The 23,875-nt window shown below is 37.9% G+C and overlaps 1 protein-coding gene across 1 annotated transcript in view; it reads right to left on the bottom strand.

Annotated features, from left to right (window-relative positions):
• The window catches only part of DSG4 (desmoglein 4), a 39,877-nt gene extending 18,246 nt beyond the window's left edge, over positions 1-21,631 (bottom strand). The window contains exons 1-7 of the mRNA XM_003356395.5: positions 21,431-21,631; positions 17,408-17,591; positions 6,963-6,998; positions 5,151-5,282; positions 3,065-3,220; positions 2,635-2,779; positions 20-186 (exon numbers count right to left, since the gene is read on the bottom strand). Of these exons, the coding sequence (XP_003356443.4) occupies positions 20-186; positions 2,635-2,779; positions 3,065-3,220; positions 5,151-5,282; positions 6,963-6,998; positions 17,408-17,455 (684 nt within the window). The 5' untranslated portion in view covers positions 17,456-17,591; positions 21,431-21,631. The remainder of the gene's footprint in view (positions 1-19; positions 187-2,634; positions 2,780-3,064; positions 3,221-5,150; positions 5,283-6,962; positions 6,999-17,407; positions 17,592-21,430) is intronic.
• Between the last annotated feature and the right edge of the window lie 2,244 nt (positions 21,632-23,875).

The following is a 23,875-nucleotide window of genomic DNA, read 5'->3' as shown; positions in this document are numbered from 1 at the left end:
TCATGTGTAGAAGGCTTACCTCTCTGTCAAGGAAACTGGACATTGTGCGCACTTCGCCGGTGTACCTGTTCAGGATGAACATTGGTGCACCTGCCGGCTCCTGAGAGATGATCTTATAGGCAATTTTAGAATTCAGATGATTCTCTTCATCTGCATCTGTGGCACTTAATTTCACTACCAGGGTGTCTGGAAACAAAGATGGAGGTGGAGAATGTTTGGGACTCTGTTAGAATCATTTCAGCCAATTGTCAGATATAGGAAGAAAGAGTGACTAGCCCTCTCCTGAATTCTCTTGTTCTGGTTTTCCATGAGAATATAAAACTGTAACTTCCAGCTACAGCATTGATCACAAAAACAATGGTGGTTTGCTTCTTTCCCATTTATAAAGTACTTGAACCCTTTAAATGATTAAGTGGTAAATTTGCAAAAATAGTCATCTTTTAAAAAAGTCAGTCTTTACCTTTTAAAATGTATACTTATTAATTTAAAGTAATGATAATAAACTTAAGTTTACATAAGTCTCATCCTTTTTATGAAAATGAACTATGTCAAAACATAATGAGAAGGCTGGCATTGTCTTACATTCCTGCAACTATATTTTATTTATTTATTTAGTCTTTTGACTTTTTGGGGCTGCACCCGTGGCATATGGAGGTTCCCAGGCTAGGGGTCTAATTGGAGCTGTAGCTGCCAGCCTACGCCAGAGCCACAGCAATGCCAGATCAGAGCCATGGGTGAGACGTACACCACAGCTCAGGGCAACGCTGCTGGATCCTTAACCCACTGAGCAAGGCCAGGGATTGAAACTGCAACCTAATGGTTCCTAGTCAGATTCGTTTCCATTGTGCCATGATGGGAACTCCAATATATTTTAAAATTTAAAACATTTTATACAATTTTAAAGGTTACTTTCCATTTACAGTAACTACAAAATGTTGGCTATGTTTCTTATGTTGTACAATGCATCCTTGAGCCTATCTTACACCCAATAGTTTGTGAAGTAATTCATCTTTAATGTTGGAAAAAGTTCAATATTCTTTATCATAAAGCTGAAAAATTGATTTTATAAATTTGTTTTGCCATAGTTTTGTGTTATTTTTAATGTTTCAATTAGGAAACACTGTAGCGTAATTAAATTCGACATTGCAATTATTATTTTCACTCATCCAGAAAGCAGAGAATTATTATTGGCTGCCTTTGAAGATAATAGCCCTTTCCTGAACCATCTAAAAACCATAATGATTGAAAAGAAGTATTGTCCACAGGATTATAAGAAGTTCTTAATTATTCATAGGGACACACCATAGGCATCTTGGGCCAATCTCTAAGGACATCACAGAACAGATTTTTCAGAGTTGGTTTGTCCCTGATGTTTTTCTGCTTCCTAGCCAGGCTTCATCATGAAAAATCCTGGTACAGAGAACCAGGGTCGCTTGAAGAGAAAGAGCCAGGTTTCATGGGATTCCTTGTTGATGAAAATATGCTCTGGCCCTTCTCCTCATCTGAGAGACATTAACAAGGCTGCTGATCAGCAATGAGGTAGACTTGGATATGGACTTGAGTGTGGGCTTCCACTTCTCTTCCTTCACCAAGTTTGTGCAGAAGTGTCTTAGTGAAGAAACCATGATGGACTTTGCATCCCCTCTGTTTGGCTTCTTTTAGAAAAACCCTTTCTTTGCCTCTCTGTGTTCTCCCATCCTATATTGTAAAACGTTTTGTGTGTCTTATTTTCAACAGCCTTTTTCTTGGAAAATTGAAAAAGGGATTCTCCTGACTCCCCACCTCAACCCCTGTCCTTAGTTATCTCTTCTCTCCCTCAGCATTCTTGCCTCCTCCCCGACTCCCCCCACCTCTGCCCCAGACTTCTCCATCCTTTCTTTGACTCTCCATCAGAGTCATTATCTGCCTTTCTTCTGAAATTTCTTTTTTCTATTCTTTTCCCCCAAATTTATTTAGAGGCATAAGAGCAGACATAGATGTGAAAAGAAAAGAAATATTAGAGGATCTGGGGTAAGAAAGAGGCAGAAAGCAAAGAAGGAGAGAAGAGCAGAGGTAGCAATAGTGGGGAAGCATAAGCACAGAGTGGAAGTTCAGGAGAAGTGATAGAAAGAGGGAAAGAATGAATATTAGTGTTGGAGAATGAAAGAAGCAGGATGAAAAAACAGAACAAAACCCAAATGTTATGTGAGTTGGCTGTGTAGACTGTGATTACCTTCGTGAGTGACCTTATTGGGACAGTTGTAAGTGAACCCTTCCCCACTCTCTCACTGGTGAGGTTCAGCCCAGAATTGGAGGAATAGATCAGAACAGAGCCTTTTTGCACATTCATGGTTCCGTCCTCAGTTTACCCATTTGGATTAAGTTAATTCTGAGTCCAGTTAACATCTCTCAGGAAGGTGCTAAGCTCTTGCTAAATCACATGTATAAGAATCCTCCACCAACACGACGATGGTTAGTATTTTAGGCATGATTTTCCCCCCCAGATCAATTTTAAGTTAGCATTTGTGAGGTTTGTTCAAAACACAAGTTTGACTTTTTCTGATCTTGAAATTACCTGTGTTTCAGTCTCCTAAAGCTTTTGACCAAGAGAAATAGAGATGGTGTAATGCAGAGAAGGAGTGTCATTCTACTTACTTGCTTCACTGTTTTCTTCGATGCTGGCTGCATACACATTTTGTGTAAAAACTGGGGGGTTATCGTTTATGTCCATAACTTTGACTCTAAGCTCAAGAGGCCTTTCTAAATCTTCACCCCTTGAATTTACAGCCCGACAATAGATCTGTGGAAAGTTGGGGGAAAAAAAAAGGGGTCTTTGTTCATCAAAGGAAATTAGGTAACCTGTCTACATTTATATCAGGAAATGTGCAAATAGTTTTTTTCAGTGAATTCAGACTGTATTACAATCTAGTCATTTTAATATTATCAAGACATTTGCTCACACACATATGCCACACACCAAAGAATCCTGAACTAAAACCTTCTATTTTCACGCCCTTTTCATTGATTCAAGTCCTTTATTTGATTCCACTCTACTGCGTCCAATCTACACACGGCTGCAACTTACCAAGAAAAGTGGTGTTATCTCTCTGTCCACCACTGAAGTGATGTTAATTTCTCCAGTTCTAGGATTAATGGTGAATACGCCATATGGTGGTCGATCAATTCCTGCCCCAGAGATGCGGTATGTAATCTTCTGACTCACTTCACAGTCTGATCGAATCTATGAGGAAAATAGCCAGGACTGTGATTTAATATAGAGCAGATCGTGATCTGCAGAATGTAGTGCAATGAGAAGGGAATGGGCTGTATAGCTAGATAGGCTTTGGATTTAACCAGGCACCGTGATTTGTGCCTGTGTGACCTTGAAAAATTCACCTAGTTTTGTGAAGTATCAGCCTATAATGGGATAATTCTGCTTATATCCCAGCCCTCATTCCAACTCCTGGCATAGGGGACATACATACTTGATGTGAGACTTGTTTTTTTTTTTTTTTTTTTTTTTTTTTTTTTTTTTTTTTTTTTTTTTTTTTTTTTTTTTTTTTTTGTCTTTTTTGCTATTTCTTGGGCCGCTCCCGCGGCATATGGAGGTTCCCAGGCTAGGGGTCTAATCGGAGCTGTAGCTACTGGCCTACGCCAGAGCCACAGCAACGTGGGATCCGAGCCGTGTCTGCAACCTACACCACAGCTCACGGCAACGCCGGATCATTAACCCACTGAGCAAGGGCAGGGACCGAACCCGCAACCTCATGGTTCCTAGTCGGATTCATTAACCACTGCGCCACGACGGGAACTCCGAGACTTGTTATTATTAAGAATACATTGTCCATTTCTCTGATTTTCTCTGCACATAGAGTTTGACATAAAAAATCAACATCCTTGCTATTTTTAAAAGATTGTGTCACATTAATATGTACCCTGCCTAGACTTTAATTAGAGATTTAATAACTTAAGAAAGCTTGAAGAGAAATACAGTGGTTAGAGATATTGGCAATAATTTTATCAATTGAAACCTACTGTATCATCCATTTGCCAAATAAATTTTATGGCAAATATTCTGCCATATAGTCTTGTTTGAATAGTTTTATATCTATTGCTCATGAATTTGAAGAAAAGTACTTTAATTTTGAAATCTCACCTATGTACTAATGATGAGAGCTCTCAGTAATATACTGATTTGTTACCCAAATATCCACAAGTAAGTAAACAGTTGGAAAAACAACTTGGATTAACTCCACTCTAACCCAAAGATAGTATTTATAAAGATGAAAATTCAGGAAACTCCCCAAACACAAAGAAAAAAAAAAGAATATTCCATACAAATGGGATAACATAAAGGTATAACTATGAGTTAAATGGAAACAATAACAATTTAAAGCTTTCCAAAAATTTCCAAAAATTTGAAAACTTCTGAAAGCGAATAAATCATCTCTTTTCTTGAGCTGAAGTTATATCTGTAATATCACCGCTGCTGATGTTTATTAAATATGTAAAGCTTTGTATATACATTTAAGCTGTGTATACATGTAAAGCTTTAAGGAGAGAAATCTGGTAGATCACTCTACCATTGATTTTATCAGTGGGGCAAGGCCAAGATGCCTGGAAAGAGCTAGTAAGGCTGTTAATGTGGGTCCCATCCTTTGGGAATCAATTTATTATACATTCTTTTCTTCACTCTCCTTCCTTATTGATTGCCATTATTTGGAATACTTCTTAAGACTCTTCTCATTTCTGGATGTTGGAATCTCTTGGGAACTTTTGGGGAATTCTTACCCTCTTGGGGAGAATTAATCAATACTGTAAACCTTTGATTTGGGGGAGGGCTAGTCAGAAGGCTATGACACCATGCCTAGCTTTCCTATAACATATACAGGTGGCAATAAGCAGAACACCAATAAACAGATACAGTCAATTGTGCTGGAGATCCAAGTCTCTTTTAGGATCACGCAAGGACCTGTGCCTATATCAGATCCTGGAAGGTAACATTCAAAACGGTGCCTCAGCAATGAGAGCCAGTTACCCTGTGTCACCCATCTTCCTAAATCACTGTGGTGAAGTGAAGGCTGCAAATCCTGGAAGAATCTAGGGGCCTTCCTGCCCTGCAGAAGCCTTTGTTATCAGGGCAGCCCACTCCCGTTTATTTCATCACTTACTTTGGCAATAGGATTCCTCTTAGAGTTATCTTCTCCTTCTCTACAGGCCGCAGCAAACTTGATCCACTCTCGCTTCTGTCTTCTGACGGTTTGCCATTTTGTGGTGCCATTCTCCATGTCTAATTCTTTGACCTTAAGTAGCAAGTGTTCACATTTCATAAAACGTTAGAACAGTTTTACTTGGTAAGGGCATTTACTCAGCATTGTGAGATGCACTCAGGAGAAGCAACGACATTGGAGTTGAGGAACAAAGCAAGTTTTTATTAGTTCATAACTCTAGATAGATATAGCTTGGTCACCCTGACTAGCAACTGCTTATGGAGGTTCCCAGGCTAAGGGTCCAACCAGAGCTACAACTTTGGGCCACCAGAATAGCCACAGCATCGCCAGATCCTTAACCCACTGAGTGAGGCCAGGGATGGAACCCACATCCTCATGGATCCTAGTGGGTTCATTAACCGCTGAGCCATGAAGGGAACTCCAGAATCATCTCTTTTTTAACTATAGGATTCCAGCGGAACAAATTTCATGAGCTCTGTGTGGAGTTCGTAGTGGGTTATGTTGGATAATATGTGTGGTTTATCTTTCTTCAGTCTCTCCTCACAAGGTGAGAGGCCTTTCCCACCTCACCCTTCATTGTGCTCTGACCGGGCTTTCTGGTCTCCAGAGCTAAAAAGATGGCCAGTGTTCCATGTTCCCGCAACCCATGTTGAAGGAGTTTTGTGGTGGTGAGTGCGTTCACTTCAAGGAGGGAAAGGGTTTTTGTCTTCTCCTGCTAAGGACACCACTCTGGCTAAGTAGCCACCTATATTATCATGGGATTAGAAGAAGATTTCAGCTGAATTGATGGTCCCAAGCAGTAATCCCATGGATACCCATGTGGTTTTTCAGTGTTGTCCATTTTTATCTCTGTTTGATCTATGTTTTTCTCTTTGTAGTTTTGTTTTTGCTATTGTTGGAGGATGTTTAAGAATTTTATAGGTAAAGAGTTTAGAAATGTTACTACGTACATAAACATATGTATAAAGCATAAACATATGCATATGTGTATAAACACATATTTTTTAAAGTAACTTCTAATGTACTTACTGAGACCTAGAATATTCTTTTTTGATTAAGCTAAGGCTTCATTTAATTACCACTTTGGGGAAAAGAAATATTCCCTGTGAATGGAATTTACCCTTTCAAGCATTTGCTTTTGCATCCCACCCCCCTTTTGCATACAACTTCCTGAAATGTACTACATATTCCCTCATTTGTCAACAGAGAGTAGAAAAGTAATTTTATTTTCTTCAATGGTTTGAGGTCAGAATGAAAATTTAACTACTGAAATGAAATAAAGCCCCGCTGGAGACAGAGACCAGTAGCTTTATTTCCTGAGTCCTGCTCTAAATGGTACCAGATTCTCTGTTGTTTTGTTTAGGGGTGATTATGCATTTTTTTACTTTTATATCTTTCATTCATTTATTTCCCATTAATTGTCTTTCTTGCTGATGTGACTATCTAAAAATCCTCTTCCCATTCTAATTTGTTACTTTGTTTCTCTTTCTTTGATTTAGGTGAGGAACTGTATAAATAAGCTAATAGTATAAGTTTGAGAAGTAGGAGTTACCACACTGAGCTGTCTAAAACCATGGCTAAATGCATGGCTATTTGGGAATATGGGTTTTACCATTGCCCTTCATTTTGGAAGAGGTTCTTCCTTTTACCTTTTATCTTGACAATTATATTCTAATTTTTGGTTTATGATGCATTACGAAGTTCCATTTTTCCTTTGATTTTAAATTGAGAAAATAGTTTATTATACATTACCTCAACAATAAATTCACTGTTTACTTCCAGCACCACCTGTTATGGAAGGTATAACATTAGCATAAGTTTGCATAATTTAAAGGAAGCAGTACATAAAACCATTGACAATGTTCTCTCATTAATATGTTTGCTAAACACATATTTTGTTAATAATATGGAATAAACATGGGTAATGCAAAATGAATAATACAGGCTTTTTGTCATCTAGAGGCTTTAACCTTTGGAAGACAAACACATAACCACAGCAAGGCAAGTTAGAATACGTGCTTCAGCAGAGGCTCCATGAAGGGGTAGATTGGACAACTCAAGTTACCAAGGCGAATTCTGGGAAAGCCTCACAGGGGAGTAGGGATTTGAAACGGGTCTGCAGGATGAACCCCCTTTGATAAGAGGACTTGATGGGGAAGAAATTTTCATTCGGAATAAAAGCTGAGCACAGGCATAAAGGCACAGAGTTTCAGAGGAGGTTCCAGGAATGGTAAATAATATTAGCATGAAGGTGGAGGAAACAGTGAGGAGACATGAGAGACAAGGTTTGGAATGTCAGCTTGCAAGCACATCATGAAATGCTTTATATGCCAGACTAGGGAGTCTGGACTTTATTGGATAAGAGTCTGGGAGTGACAAAAACGTTTTTCAAACACGTCATTGATCTTAAGGGATGGTGACAAGGGAAAAGCCCTGGAAGTTGAGACACTCAGGTATTAGCACTTGCTTAGGTAAGACACAGACCATGGACACAGTGCTGAAGTGGTGCTGGGAAGCACCAAGAGGGCTATGGACTGGGGCCTCTCGTGTTTCTAAAACTGGGGGTAGATGATTCTGGAAGATAGAAGACAAAGGAAAAGTCACACAGTATCCCACTACTTGGAAGTCACCATAGTTAATATTTGGAGAAAGACTTTCAAACTTTTTTTTTTTCCAAAAACTACTTACACAAGTTGTATTTTTTTTTTAACTAAAAAGAGATTATATTATAACACCCCATTTGGTAATTTGTTTTTTGCACTTAATTATCAGGGTAAAACTCCACATCAGTGAAGACATAGAGACATCCATTTTGAAGGTTGCCTTATGTATCACTTTATTTATTTATGTATTTTTGTCTTTTTTTTTTTAGGGCCGCACCCTCGGCATATGGAGGTTCCCAGGCTAGTGGTCCAATTGGAGCTGTTGCTGCCGGCCTACACCACAGCCACAGCAACACCAGATCCGAGCCATGTCTGTGACCTAAACCACAGCTCACAGCAATGCCAGATCCTTAACTCACTGAGTGAAGCCAGGGATCCAACCCGCAACCTCATGGTTCCTAGTCGGATTCGTTTCCCGCTGACCAGGACGGGAACTCGATGTATCACTTTAATAGATGTCTTCCATTCTGGTCACTGGGATCCTAGGTTAACAGAGAACTGAAAGATGCTGCAGTTTAGAGCTACAGACTAAACTCTGACATGGGATTCTCAGGCACTGTCCTCCGGTGGAAGTAAATAGAAGCACTGTCTTGGTGGATGTCAGGTTGGTGAGCTTAGTGCATAAGCCCAAGGTTAATAAGAAGCTCTCTCTCCTCATCTTCAATTTCCCACTCCCTTCTCTCCCTCCCTCTTCTCTTGTTTTTATTTCTCCTCTTTGGTATTCTCTTCCACCTGTTCCTCATGTCCTTTCTGACGTAGTCTTAGGCTTGACCAAGAATCATTCTAACCTCATTATGCTGCTTCCCCTGAGAGCTATATTCAACCGAATAACCTGATTTTAACTGGGAGGTAGTGGGAGTGAATCCTAGCTGGGGTTCTGCTCATAATTCAATCAATGATGTGGCAGGTAGTTTTCACTCTGTCCTCACCCTGGTTTCTGCCTGCTTACAACAAGCCTGCAAGGTTAATATTGCATCTGGGCAGTATGAAAACACCCACTGGAGGATGGACCCAAATCACTGGTTCTTTTTTCATTTAATTAATTAAACAAGGAGGTTATTCAACTAGGGTGGTCTAATTCTGTGGTGCTGAAGTAAGCAAACCAAAATATAATCCCCTAAAATGCCTCAAGATGACAAAACTGGAACCCAGGGATAGCTGATAAGAGTCAACTAAGATTTAGGCTGTGGTCAACCAATAGTTCCCTTACTTCGCTTCTGCTTTTTCTCTATAAAAGTGTTTCCCCAGCTTCTGTTGGTGGATTGTTTTTCACTACTAGAAACACTTTGGCAAAGCCTGATTTGAATTTATTTTTGTTCAAAAAAATTCTTAAAATGTTTATATGCCTCAGTTTATCTTTTAACAATTCACTCAACACCTAAAGCCTCTCTTGAATCACTTGATGTTATTTTACCAAATTGCTCTGGTTTTACTTAAACTTTGCTGTCCTATGATTGTGGTTCCTGGCTTTGGGAAAATCTCAGTGTTTGTGTTGACTGTTCCTAATATTGCCTTGCAAGGATTTTAAAGGTTTTGCTTATGTAGCTGTAAATTCTTTTTTTTCTGAAAAATGACCTGCTTCTTCAGACTTTTATATAGTGACATTAAAAAATTTCATTGTAAGATTAATCAGCTGTAAAGGATGGAATTTAAGAGTATTGTTAAGTGCTGATATTTTAAAATAAAACTGTTATAGTACTTTTTAACTGCAGCCGATAGAATCCAAAAATTGTAGTCATTTGATGCCCGGTCCCATCCATTAAAAAATAGATTTAAGTTCTTCTTTAATAGTTAGAAATTTTATTTCATTTCTATTTCTCTTTGAACGATCTCCTTGAAATATCCTATTTCTATTTAGTGAACCGTATCCCCCATAGATTTCTCCTAGTGGAATATATTTTTTAGCTTTCAATATATTTTAATATCATTTAAAGGCTTTTATTGAACAGTCTGTCATACTTCTCTGCAACAAAAATGTGAATAGAAATGTTACTTTATTGGGATTCTGTAATTATAAGGTTTCAGTGTTAAAAGTCAATTTCTTCTAGATTGAATTTGCTTACAATTGTTATGGGCAGCAAATTTATTGAACAATATGCAAAGATGAAATTTTCGGTACAGTATTATGTATAGAAAGTAAAATTTTATCAGAAGTTCATTGCAAAGACTTGGATGAAGTTTTTAAAGACAATTAGTTCATGAATAAAACATCGCTAGAATTAAATAAGTTTTAGCACCATTCTATTTTGTTTGGTTTTGTTTTTCAGTTGCCAAGTACTAACAAAACTTGTTCATACAAACAGGTGGATGATTTGGGATTTTTTTTTTTTTTTTTAGCAGCAGAGTCATTAAATTCTTTAAACTTATTTTGAATTATATCACTTAAATCTACAAAGTAATCTATCAATAAAATGATTTTAGAATGACCTATTAGCTGATGTTCTATTAAGTCCTATTTTAATTTTGTTGAAAAAAAGTCCTTGAAAACTATCAGACTTGCAAAAGCATTCATTACGAGCTTTAGAGTCAGTTATTTTTCTCAGTGTTGACATTGATATCTTGAATTATCCATTAGTTTAGTGACCCAGATACTTTTGTAGCCTATTGCAATATGACATAATAATATGTACTATTCATGAGAAGTGTGATTTTTTAAGGAGGATTTGGAAGAGAACCAGCTTGATACCTTAGGTTCAGGAGCACGCTCAGCAGATTGACCTAAGGAAAGAATATATGTGTATGTATATGGATGCTGAGGATATAGTAAGTGATTCATTTAAAACTATCTGTGCACTTGTGTCCTCTGAATTGCTTATGTATCTCAGGAATATTTGTGTCCCCGTTGAAGAGTATTATTATAGCAGCAATTAAGCTGGTGTTAAGTTTCTTAAATCAGTGTATGTTTCTAAGGAAAATAATTTAGATCTCAGAGTGGATATATGGCCCTGCAATATAGTCTAGCTTCATTAAAAGCAACGTGGTATAGATACAAAAACTTGAGACTCGGAGGCAGAAGAACTGAGTCAGAGTCTTGGCTCTGTTTAATAGCTCTGTGACCTTAGACAAATCTCATAGCCTCTCTGATTCAGGTCTGATCTAAATAGAATAAAAAAGCGTGAAAGTGATAGGCACAGTAACTGCTCAGTCCACTTCTAAAGAGGAAGAAGAGTGAAAGAAGAGTTTTCTTCTGTGCTTTACAAGATATATGTTCACAGCATCCCAGATTAATAAAAGTATTAGTCAACCATTTTTATGGACTTGAAATTAGCCACATCAACCATATTAGTCCTCAGTTTAAAGGGATAAAGAGGGTGTTTGGAGTTCATGTTACCTTGCTCTTGTCCTTTCTAAAGAAGCCAGCTCAATTTAAGGTTAACCAACTATCCAGGGTTACCTTGAGAATACTTGAGTGTAAACTCCTTTTCATCCTTGCATCCTTTTGCTGTCCCTGACATTTTTTTTTTCCCTTAGGCTGGGGCAGCTGCAATGCTAGATCCTAGGGTTATTAATGAGAGCTTACATCGTGCCTGATAGGGGTGGTACACTTCTGGTATTTCTGCTTCCTGCTCAGCTGGCTTTACAGATGAGGGGAACACTGGCCAAGCCCTTCAAATCCTCTCTCTTTATGTGAAGGTCTCCCTGAAGGAACTCTGCAGATTTTATTCTCAGACCCCACAAAACCATGAGCCCTGTCAGGAGCCTCCTCACTTTCCAGGAAACACCAGAGAATGGGTATTTTGGAAGAAACATAAAATGACATCGTCTTTCTAAATTGCACATAGTAGCTTAAGTCTATAAGCCTCAGTTATAGTGTAGAGGAGTGTTATGGGCTCCTGGATAATTGCAGAAATTCCTTGCTTATAAAAGTCACCTTTTTAGAGCATATATAGGTCACACATCATCCTAGGATGTGGTTTGTTCTCAGCTTGTCTAAGAGACATCGGGTAAAATGGTGATGGCTGAATCAGTTACCATCATGGTGGAGGACTAGAAAAGGGATTTAGAAGCAGCTGCAGATGAGGGGCAAAAGTAACCCTGAGGGTGTTACAGTCTCTGTGGCCTGGTTGATGAGAGAGTTCACTGTCTTCCCTTTGTCTTCGGATGTCCTTACAGTGAATTTGCATTAACTAAAGTAACCTGAATAAGACCTTTTCTAGCAATGTAAAAGTGCCTAAGAAGCTGAAATATATGCATCTGTGCTAATTCCAAGAATATGATGATAACTAAGACAGAGTACCAGTATACAAAGGGGTCACATGTTAAAAAGAGGGAGGAAAGCAGATAGATTAGAAAAGATATTGGGATATTGTAGACATTGTGAAAGAAGCTTGTATAGGATACAGCATTGGCCCATTTGGGGAAAGGAGTCAATTCTGGATCAATAGATACAGATTTGGACATGTAACATTGGGTTCAAATTCCACTGTACCACTTATACTACATTTATGAATCATTTATGCCCCCCAAATTTCTTTTTTTTTCTTTTTATGGCTGCTCCTATGGCATATAGAAATTCCTGGGCTAGGGGGTGAATCAGAGCTGCAGCTGTCAGCCTATGCCACAGCCATAGCAATGTGGGATCTAAGTTGTATCTGTGACCTACACCACAGCTTGCAGCAACACTGGATCCTTCACCCATTGAGTGAGGCCAGGGATCCAACCTGCATCCTCATGGATGTCAGGTTCTTAACCTGCTGAGCCGCAAAGGGAACTCCTCAAAGTTTCTTTATTTGTAAAATGAGGATACCTCTATTTACCCTTCAGGAATCTTGTTATATGTGTGAAATAACTTTCTCAACTGTAAAAAGTTTTACTAGGAGAAGATGGTGAAATGGAACTGCAGTGGCAGAACAAATTCCAGAGAACCACCTCCTTGGTTGTCTCAATTTTTAACCCTCAAGCTCACATTGAGGTTCACAATCTCATTAAAGTTGGCTGTTAGTATAGAGGTGGGAAATATGGTGAAGTAACTTGGTAAGAAAGATAAATTAGAAATTAAATCCATTCATTCATCCAGAAATTTTTATCAGTAAAATATTATGTGATAGGCACTGTCTTTTCTGTGGAAGACAAGTTCCGACCTTTTATGAGGTATACATTCTGGGGGAATAATAGGATATACAATACGCTTTTTTTTTTGTCTTTTTTTTGGTCTTTTTAGGGCTGCACCTGTGGCATATGGAGGTTCCCAGACTAGGGGTCTAATCCGAGCTGTAGTCACTGGCCTATGCCACAGACATAGCAACGCCAGATCTGAGCCACGTCTGCAACCTCCACCACAGCTCACGGCAATGCCGGATCCTTAACCCACTGAGCAAGGCCAGGAATCGAACCTTCAACCTCATGTTCCTAGTCGGATTTGTTTCTGCTGCGCCATCATGGGAACTCCCTTTTTTTCTTTTTACTTTTTTTTTGTGTGTGTCTTTTTAGGGGGATATACAACATTCTGTGGCCATCTAACTTTTGGCAACTTGCTGAAATTTTTCTGGATCTAGTTTTCTTTTTCAGTGCTTTCTTCTAGAGAGAATATGATGATTTTATATATGCCGTGTTGAAACACATATTATTCTGTTACATATCAACTGTGTTTAAATTAGTAGCTAAGGAACAAGGCTACTTTTCATCTCCATAACTTACTTTTTTGAAGTCAGTTTTTGAAGTCATTTGCACACTTAGGACCAACTTACTAATAAGCAGTTCCCTCCTGAATAATACTTATAAAAATAATTGAGTAAAGCAGTTGCTGTCCTCCTAAGGAGATGGTTGAGGTGCCAAGTTCAAGCCTAATTATACCACTTTTGTTTATAATTGAAGGTATATTAAGCAGTGGCATTTGAGTTTGGAAGCCATGTAATTTTCTGCATAGAAAGGAAGGGCAAACATTTCTGATGCAGGTAATATCTGAAGTTTTCCCTCTGGTCTCTCCTCTCACCAACACTGTCATCAGAGCTGCCCTCTGTGAGTGAAGAATTCCCACTTCGATCCCACGTGGGAAAGAAAAGGAAACGTCACAGCAGCTCAAGCAACCGTTTCACTGCTTTACAAGGACTCCTTCCTGGATACTTCAGGATAAAAGGAGTCATAGAGTATGTACTCAAGATCTAGTTCTGTAAAAAAGAGAAATATCTTTGAAAAGGGGAGAGAAAGCATCAGAGAGTCTCAAGAGTCAGGAAATATTTTTAGAGCAGTATGGTACAACTCTACAGGGAGAAATTATTGAGAAGACTTAATATTAAAACTATTAGTCATGCTATGGTAATAATCTTGGATATATTGTGGGATAGGATATTTATTTTTTTAGTTCACCATGAACTCTGAAGGAATTTGAAGGCAAAAATAGAATTTTTTTCCCCCACTGCTTTAAAAATGTGTGATTCTTTAGCCACTTATATCAACAACAACAAAAAACAGCTGAGATTTACTTCCACGTAACCTTTGGTATGATAAGGACATTCATGTTTTTAAAACACACAGTACTGAAACCAATCACTTAATGCATCTAGGGTATTCTGTTTAATACAAATAAAAAAAGCAAATCAGATAAGGTATTCTTTTTCCCCACCACTCTACACTTCTAGAAATTTACCTGGCAGTAAGATAGGTAAAAATAAATTTCTACCCCTCATGTCAGAATCACATTGGCTTATGTGAGAACTAAATTGATAGGCTAATTCTAAGTATGTTTTACATTTTTTGATGCCTGTTTTCAACTTATAGTGAGATAATATCTATATGCTTGGCCACCTATCCTGTTTACTTTCCAGGAACCAAAATGTTTAATTGAAATGTTTGCATTTTACATGTTGCATGAGTAATCACTGCGGGTGCACAAAAATTCTTATCTGTTAAAAGCTACATGGCTGTTTGTAATGATCTTATCAACTCGGTAAAATACAGCCTCTCATAGCTAATGACTGCTCTGCCTTAAGTGATTTCTTACTAGTGAAACTTATACAATCCATAGCATGACCTTAAATATTTAGCTAATCCTACTAAGTTATGAAAATATTCAGGAACCAGATATGAACTTCTATGACATACCTATTCAGTGGAGATAATTATAGAATTTCAGAGTTTCTACATTGGAAGAAACTCAGTGACATCATGTCTAACTGCGTTCAGATGTGGGGCACAGGGAGGCCCTGCAAGGTTGAGTGCCTTGGTCAAAAGTTATGCAGTCCCTTTGAGGAGAAGTCATGACTTAGCCCTGGGGCTTCTGAGTCTCCAGTCAGTGTTTACCGCATCTTAACTCCCCAGTTCATTTTACATGATGAACATCCTTAGGAAGAAGATGCTGGAGGACTCATGTGATACAGTGAAACATTCTGCTGTAGCTTAGAGTTTGGGGCTACCTTTTATGGGTTAAGTCAGTCAAAATCTTCTTTAGAGTACTCTGTGGTTGAGAGATAGATGACACAAAGTACCTGTCGCCGAGAGGCTGCCACACCCTCATTAGGATGAGCTGCAGTGATGCCCCAGAAAGCCTTTGATTTAGTTATGAGCAAGGGGCAGAGTTCAAGTTCTGGAAATCAAAGACAAGCGGACATGCCAAAGTCCCACATCTATAATATTATATTGATTCTCCTTATACATTTCTTGCATTTGTTCCAACCTTGAAACATGCTGGAAGTTTATACATCCCAATTCCAAAAGTTATTAATTGACATCTTAAAAGATCTATTAGAAATGCAAAAAGATCTTAAGTCTATCTTAATAACCAAGAAATGCAGATTCTTTAGTATCCATCGGGAGTAGGGAGAAAGTTAGTTTCAAAAACCCTAAAATTACTAGGTGTGATAAATCAATAGTACTAAAAAGAGATCCTGAGAATCTGAAATATAATACTCTTTCAAGATCAAGAAGAAAAATTAACTCTTCAGTTAAACAATGCTGTCATAAAACATGCCTGTACAGAGAGGAATAGGAGGTGAAATTCAATGCCCAGAGGTCGCCTCTGAAATTTTGATGCATGCAATCAGTTTTCTTTCCAGAAAACAAAAGATTTCTGAGTCAAAGCATGCAGGTAACCCACAGAAGTGTAACAAGAAGTCTATATTGATGATTCTTGATTTCTGTTAAAGGTCGAGTCAGAGTCTTCCCACAGTGTAAATAAATAGCGAACATTGTAACAGGGTATTGCAGTTCTATTTGGAGTTTTTCAGTTTATAGAGTTTTTTTTTTTCAAAAATTGCCTTGTAGTCTGCCTCCCAAGCTCAGAGAATAGAATGTTCTACCACTATTCCCTTCCCAATTGGGCTGCTTGTCCTTTGACGGTGTCAGGCTGCTGCACTACTTTTAAAGTTCATAGAAATGTGAACTTCAGAAGAATAGCACCTGCCAGGCCAACTATACAACAATGTGTTCCCTTATCTCCCCAGCTTGGCTGCCCACTGCCCTTTGGAACTGATGTTCAGATGAGTCGCCTATAATGCCACTTGCCTGAGAATAGACGGAAATCATTGTCCAAGTTTATGTGCAGCACCACTGCTGACCCTCCTGGGAGACAGGGGTGCAGTTAGCTAGAGGTTATTTGGCTTTCTTTGCTTGGAAAAAAAGATATGCACAATTTCCTTACAATCCTCTCCTGTTTTTCCACTTATTTTTTTTTCTTAACTGTCTTGACTGAATTGTTTTGTCACTTGACCACTGATAGATTTAAATCTGGTATAATCTAACCTATCTTACTTTATTCTTGCAATAGGCTTTCTCTAACTGAATTGGCAATAGATTGGTGAATTGACTAACCTGAGCTTTGTTCCTCTGAGGAGCTGGCATTAGGAGCTGCCTTACTCTTTGAAGGGTAGAACACTTCTATTTTGTCGCTGATCTGGAAAGCACTTCACACTGTGAGCCCCCGAGGGTTGGAGGAAAGTAATGTAATATCCAAAATGCCATGTTTACTTTAAAGAGATAGATGACCTAAATGTTCCCTTCTGGACTATAAGAATGCCTTAATAATTTCAGAAAGGGTTTGTCTTGATGGCTTGGTTTTCTTCATTTTTTTCCTTAGTCATTTCTCACTGGCAAAAAAAATGCTATTACTTAATATTTCATAATTAGTTACAGTGTAATCTCGATATAGCTAGCATTCCTCCACTTTGATACAAACTCACAGGGTAATAACTGTTTAAAAGAAATGCCCTTGATCAACTTTCCTTCCCTACAAATGTAGAACTCGTTTGCACTGGGAATTTTGACAGCAATCTGTCTGATTTAAGTATAAGTAAAAGAAAAGAGACAATTTTATTTCTGATGATGAATTTTAGAATTATTCCAGAACTTTATCTGAATTAGATTATGTCTCTGATGTTATTTAAGTCTAATTCCACCAGATCCTCACCCTGCTTCTCTATGGGATTTATTCCCTCAAGCATGGAGAATCCTTTGAAGTCACCAGAGGCTGACCTCATAGAATTCCCTTTGCAGGAAGGGATTTAAAAATGGAGTAAATCCCATGTAGAAAGTCCAGCAACTGACATAAGAGGTGAGGCTTCAAGTTAGCATTTCTTTCCCAGACCTTTATGTTCTACTTACCATTAAAATGATCAAAAGGCAAATGTTCCTGAAAAGGAGCCAATCCATTCCTCCAGGTCTCTCTTGCACAGGAACTCCAGTAAGGCTTGATTTTAGTCCTGGTCCCCTGAGTCCTGAATTCAGCTCTGCAGCAAGATGTGCTTCGAGGTGCCCTTCTAAGGAGGGCCTGGGCCTCTGCTGCTCTCTAGGCAGAGGAATGAAGACGTTCTATAATGACTCTGTTTCCCCACCCCAAACTCCTGGACTGGTCAGGAAGACTGGCATTTCTTGGGCTCTGGGTAAAAGCATAGACACACCTTGATTCTTATTGCAATGAAACCCTTTGTTGGACACCAAAGAAAAATCTTACAGAGTGAGGACAAGATTTACAGGGAAGATACCCAATGAATAATAAATTACTCACAACATGAAAAATAATTAAAATGCTAGGGCCTGTCATCATGCTGAATAAAATTAGTAGGCTTCTTCTTACTGCCAACATTGTAAAAGCAAAATTACATATACTGACACACATACATGTCCACTACAGAATCAACATCAAGGACAGACTTTGAGCAGAGGACACTGTGGAAAGGCACCAGGCCTAAATATTGTGTAGGGAAAAATATAGAATAATGGAACGCTCAATCCTTAATTCTGGTGGCTCATGCTTTCCTCCTTAAGAAGTCCTGTATTTGAGATGCGTTCTTCAATTTTAAAGATGCTCTAAGAAATAAAACAAAGACAAAGAAACTTTGATTTCACTAGTATATTTGTTTCTACATTTTAGCATCTTCTTAACTCAATATACAGTCAAACCAGTATGTATAACATTAACTAAATTATTTTAAATAACCAAAATAGAGTGTGTTCACACCTCATGGCATTTCTACTGATAAAAAAGGACATAACATGGATAGGGAACACCTTTTAAACCCTCATAAATATTTATTGAAGAGAAATTGAAATTGGAAACCTGAGAATATAGGAGGAAAAGACCAAAGCAGCATCTGGATATTTCTGAAAATCATTTCCCCCTTTTCGTGTCTCTTCCCCTTTGTTGTTCTGGGCTTAGAACAGGTATAGTTTTCTCATGCAAAAATTGCAGGCTGACAGCAACATCCACAAACATAAAAAGAACATGTAGTTAAATGTTCTCTCATTGCAAATGGGTGTTGGTTGGAGAACTTTAAAGGGAGACTGAATCTTGTCTTTACTACCCCATCCCTGCAATTCAGAAACAAGGCAGGTCTATCATAGTAATGGAATGTATTGCAAATAACACTTAGTCCCCTGAGAACATTAATTTAGCATTTTTGGAATCATAGGAAAGAGTCTAGGCAATTAGAAAGCTGGCATAGTATTCTAAAGTGAATAGAAATGAATTATATGTTGAAGATATTGTGAGACAGAGAGCAGGAAATTATACTTAAGCAGTGGAAAGAAATGAATTGTTACAAAGAGGCAGTATTTGGATAGATCTGCGAAAGCCAAACTGTGTATTTGGGGATAGCTGCCTAATTCAAAAATATATAAGCTTACCTGATAAATCATGTGTATGGATCATATTTTAAAATACATCTTTGGAGTTCCCTTCGTGGCGCAGTGGTTAATGAATCCGACTAGGAACCATGAGGTTGCAGGTTCGGTCCCTGCCCTTGCTCAGTGGGTTAACGATCCGGCGTTGCTGTGAGCTGTGGTGTAGGTTGCAGACACGGCTCAGATCCTGCGTTGCTGTGGCTCTGGCGTAGGCCAGTGGCTACAGCTCTGATTAGACCCCTAGCCTGGGAACCTCCATATGCCGTGGGAGCAGCCCAAAGAAATAGCAAAAAGACAAAAATAAATAAATAAATAAATAAAATACATTTTCGGGTGGTCCTCCAGATTGTCTAGAATTAACACACATACATTCACAGGGAGGATATTAACCCACTCTTTCATTGTAAGCTAGATTAGTCTTTAAACCAAGAGTTGAGAAAACCTATGCTTGAGCAAATAAGCATTTAAAAAATTCTCTTTTAACTGTTTTATACCCAGCTGAGCTTTCATCCTTGTTTTCATGAATTTTTGTCCAGAAATTTGAAATGTAATAATTTCATCTATCATGGAACAATTTTCTTTCATAGCTAGGTCAGAACAGTATTAAATTACTCTTAGTCTTTGAGATCTATCCTCTATCAGTAGTACTTAGGAATGCAGAACATTTTCCTTTTGTGTCTCTATATGTCAGAGGTACAAAAGATGCTACCACTTGAGATTATTTCCAAGAAAAAGTGTGGTGTGAAGTGGTTCTCTCCAATCCGGCCTTCCAAAGACCTTTTAATTGGCTCTGACTGTGTTGTATCCTTGTTTTTATTTTTTATACCAAGAACTTGACCTATTTTGGGATAAAGAAGGACAATGAGAATTTGTACTGTATCAGTAAGTGGGGATATTCCCTGGCTAACTGTGTGGTTTTCTATCCCTAGAAACACACCACAAACAACTCTGCAGATGGTTTATGGTTTATGTCTTATGGAAATGCAGTGTTCAATACTGCTTATGAGCTGAAATTATAGAAACACAGGAGGAGAAAATAAAGTGTCTCAAATAAATAGAATTTTAAAAATATGGCTGACATCCTCTTTCTTTGTGCCACCTATATTATCCTGGCCCATGTACATAAAATTCTTATTGGTACCCGCATCAAAAGAAGAATATGAGAGGATGGTACTTAATCCAATCTGTCCTCTCTTCCTTCTCTTGTCTCCATGTAATAATATAGCCCAGAGAGGCTGAAAAGTTTATTAGTACTATAAAAAGAACAAGAATTCCACCTCCTAATTTATAGGTAATTTATATATTCATATACTAAGCCACTTTTCGGTACTGGCTAGATGTGTGAAGGCAAAGTAGAAAAGAGCTGATGCTGAATGTTATTACCTTTTTTAAAAAAAAGCCTTTTTATATTTTAGAGTTGACAAAACTATTTTTAACAGCTGACACTGCAAAGGGAAATTTTTTTTTCTTTTTAGGGCCACTCCCACAACATATGGAGGTTCACAGGCTAGGGGTCCAATTGGAACTACAGCCACCAGCCTACACCACAGCCACAGCAACACAGGATCTGAGTTGTGTCTGTGACCTACACCACAGCTCACGGCAACACTGGATCCTTAACCCACTGAGTGAGGCCAAGGATCGAACCCGCAACCTCATGGTTCATAGATTTGTTTCCTCTGTTCCATGACCGGAACTCCTTGCAAGGGGAAATTTTAAAGTAAGTTTGCCCAATTATTTGTGTTTGAACTCAAACCGTAGTATTTGATTTGCTCACATGAAAGTGTACATTGAATTTCAGGGCTCTTGATAGTCAATTATTGTTCTTGTTCTTCTGTACTATGGTCTTATCTTGCTTCCAAAGTTGTAGGACATTTTCATTCCATATGTCATACCCATTTAACACATAGCAAGCACTTTAATATATATTTTTAAAATAATACCACAGAGGACAGCTAATCCAGTACGTTCCAGGACAAATTGTTTTTGAAAAGAAAATGAAATCTACACAGGCAAAGATATTATGAAAATGATGTTAGGGCAAAGTTTTCCATCAAATTATTATAGTTTAGGGTTACTGGTGGGTATTATATAAGTATCTAAGGGCAGCTTAATTTCTTGAAAACAGGTCTTAGAGCAAAGGAAATTTAAAAGTTATTTATGGTCCCAAACTACGTCAAATGCTGAAGGCAAGTAGGTTCTAAAGTTGACTGGAGCAGAGGGTTTTCATTAGCATGGGCCTGGGGGGATGGACAAAATGTAAAGCTGTTTTGGTTTGACCTAGAGCTGTTGCTATGAATACATGTCTGTTCACTTTGAGATAACAGCATTGAAGATAAACAACCTGTCACCTCATTAAAGCCAGTTTATGTACGGCAACGAGGGTGTTAGCAAACCAGGTTATTTAGTGGGTGTTAGAAATCATGGAGCTAAACATCGGTTTTCTCAAGAGTTAGGTTAATACCATGAAGATGATGTTAGTTTACACCCTAAAATCATACTTACCCACAGAGAGAGGTGCCTTGTTGATTCCCCGTGACTTCATGTCCTTGGTGTGGGATGTCTTCCAAATAAGGGCGGAAGGAATAGCGTGGCTTCTAGCTCTGTATTAATTAAAGTGTGTTACTTACATACTTATTACACATGTGCTGCATACTTATCCCCCAAAATATCATTGTAGTCCACCCCTAGACTCCCAATCATGACAACAGTGGCGGCTGTTCTACAGTATGATAATTACTTAGATGTCACTATGACTCTTTAATGGCACTGTTAGTGTCCTTTGGCAAAGCTATTATGGCAGAGTTTACCTTTGATGCTATTAGTTATGCATCTGGCAGACTCTGAATGGGATCTGGGCTCAGGTTGTTTGAGAAGAATTCTGGAAACAAGGAGCTCAAAAGCTATATAGTCCTTTTGGAAATATAATTCTTGGGCCACTAGCACCAAAAATGTATGGTTCAGTACATAATGAATATGGATTTACTGAATCAGAATCTCTGGAGATGGGACCTAGAATTATTCATTCTTAACATGCTTTCTAGTTTGAGTAAATTGTACTTTTTTATTATGAATTTCTGCACTTCATTTAAATCTAATTAACTAAGTTGATTATAATATTCTCATTACTTTTCTAATATCTGTATAATCCATAGTTATGGCCTATTTTAAAGAATTCTTGATATTTTAAATTTGTGTATTCTCTTTTTGTTTTGATCAGTCCTCCTAGGTATATGAATTTCATTATATTTTTATTTGGTAGTGTATGCCTGATTATTTCAATATAAGAATCTTTTAAGGTATTTTTCTGGATTCTATTGTTTCTGCTGGTTTTTACTCTTGAAGTTTAGCTGGATTTGTCCTTGGGTTACCTTGAATGTGCGATAGTATTCTCTTTCTTCCTTCTTCATTTCTGTGGGGTCAGAAGCTAAAGATGACATCTTTAAGGAGTCTTCCTTCCAGCTTTGATTCCTCTACTGATCAGTGATGTGGAATGAGTTTCCTAAAAGAATGTCGTCTGATAACCCTCTAGCTTGCCTGCATCACAGCCGGCAAGTGATCTAAATCTTAGAAGATTGTATCATTTACTTTTAGAAAATCTCCACTCCTTGAGAGATCAGAAGTATTTAGAAATTCCTAGTTTTGGCCCACATTTCCGTGCGTGTATGCGCTTTTTGAAGACGGATTGTTATTTTCATTTTTATTTTATTTTTTGCTTTTTAGGGCCACTCTCGCGGCATATGGAGGTTCCCAGGCTAGGGGTCCAATTGGAGCTACAGCTGCTGGTCTGCATCACAGCCACAGCAACATCAGATCCAAGTCGCATCTGTGACCTACACCACAGCTCACTGCAACGCTGGATCTTTAACCCACTGAGCAAGGCCACGGATTGAACCTGCAACTTCATGGTTCCTGGTCAGATTTATTTCCACTGCACCATGATGGGAACTCCAGATTGTTATTTTCAACTATTATTTTATCTTATTTCATAGAATCGATAGTGTAAAAATACCTTGATTCAGTTATCATTAACTGGAAATCTTCATTGTCTTCATTTCTATCACATTTATTAGTTTTTATTGTTTAGAAGTTAAAATATGTTTTTATTTTGTTTATGTTATGTAGCTTATCTCTAATTATAGTTTCTTGCTTGTCGTGCTCATATAGTCATCTATAGACAGGATCAATGTCCTATGCCGGTGTGCCACATTGAAATGGGTAAATATTTAGATCTAGTTCAAATTCCAGGAATTTTACCAACTGGGTTTGTTTCCATGAGTGAGTTAATTTACCTCTGTAAATTGAAAACTCCTTATCAATTTTCTTCCCTGGTAGGTTTTGGGACTTTAAATTAGATGTATTTTTATAGAAAAATTAGCTCATAGTGTGCTCTCTTTGAGTAGTATTCTGTCTTTCATAATATGTAGAGTGCATATATCTTTAACAGACTTGCCATTTATTAAAACCTCTGGAATTAGGTACAGATATAATTTATTTTTTCTATATACTAGCATTCAGTTTTTAGTAGTGGTCATTGAATATGACTTTTTCACATTGTTTGCTACTCTAATTTATAACACATTAATTTCTTACAATTTTGTATCTGCGTTTAAAATTTTCTCTTCTTAAATGGTTTTTAGCCCTCTTTTTGGTTTTAATAACTTTTAAAATACATTATACATCTTAAACAATATTGCTCTCTATCCTTACTTAACAAATAACAATGTTTTAGAAGGAAAGCTTTTGGGTTGTTAATGATTAGGGTGTTGCAAGGAGAAGACCAGCCAGCCAGTCACCCAAATGGGGCCTATTCATTATCTAACTTGGCCTGAATTCCCCACTGCAAGGCTTACATCTGAGTTTTCCAGGTTTGCTTTTATTATTGTCTTTATATTGAAAGCCAATCAGTTCTCCTGGTGATTGATGCTTATAGAAGATGATTTTTAAAGT

The sequence above is a fragment of the Sus scrofa genome, chromosome 6 (genome assembly GCF_054392235.1).
Source record: "Sus scrofa isolate SSC_HxYL_T2T_F1_AM1 chromosome 6, Sscrofa_HxYL_maternal_Yorkshire_Landrace_v2.0, whole genome shotgun sequence".
NCBI lineage: Eukaryota > Metazoa > Chordata > Mammalia > Artiodactyla > Suidae > Sus > Sus scrofa.
This window is presented reverse-complemented; position numbering and strand designations above follow the sequence as displayed.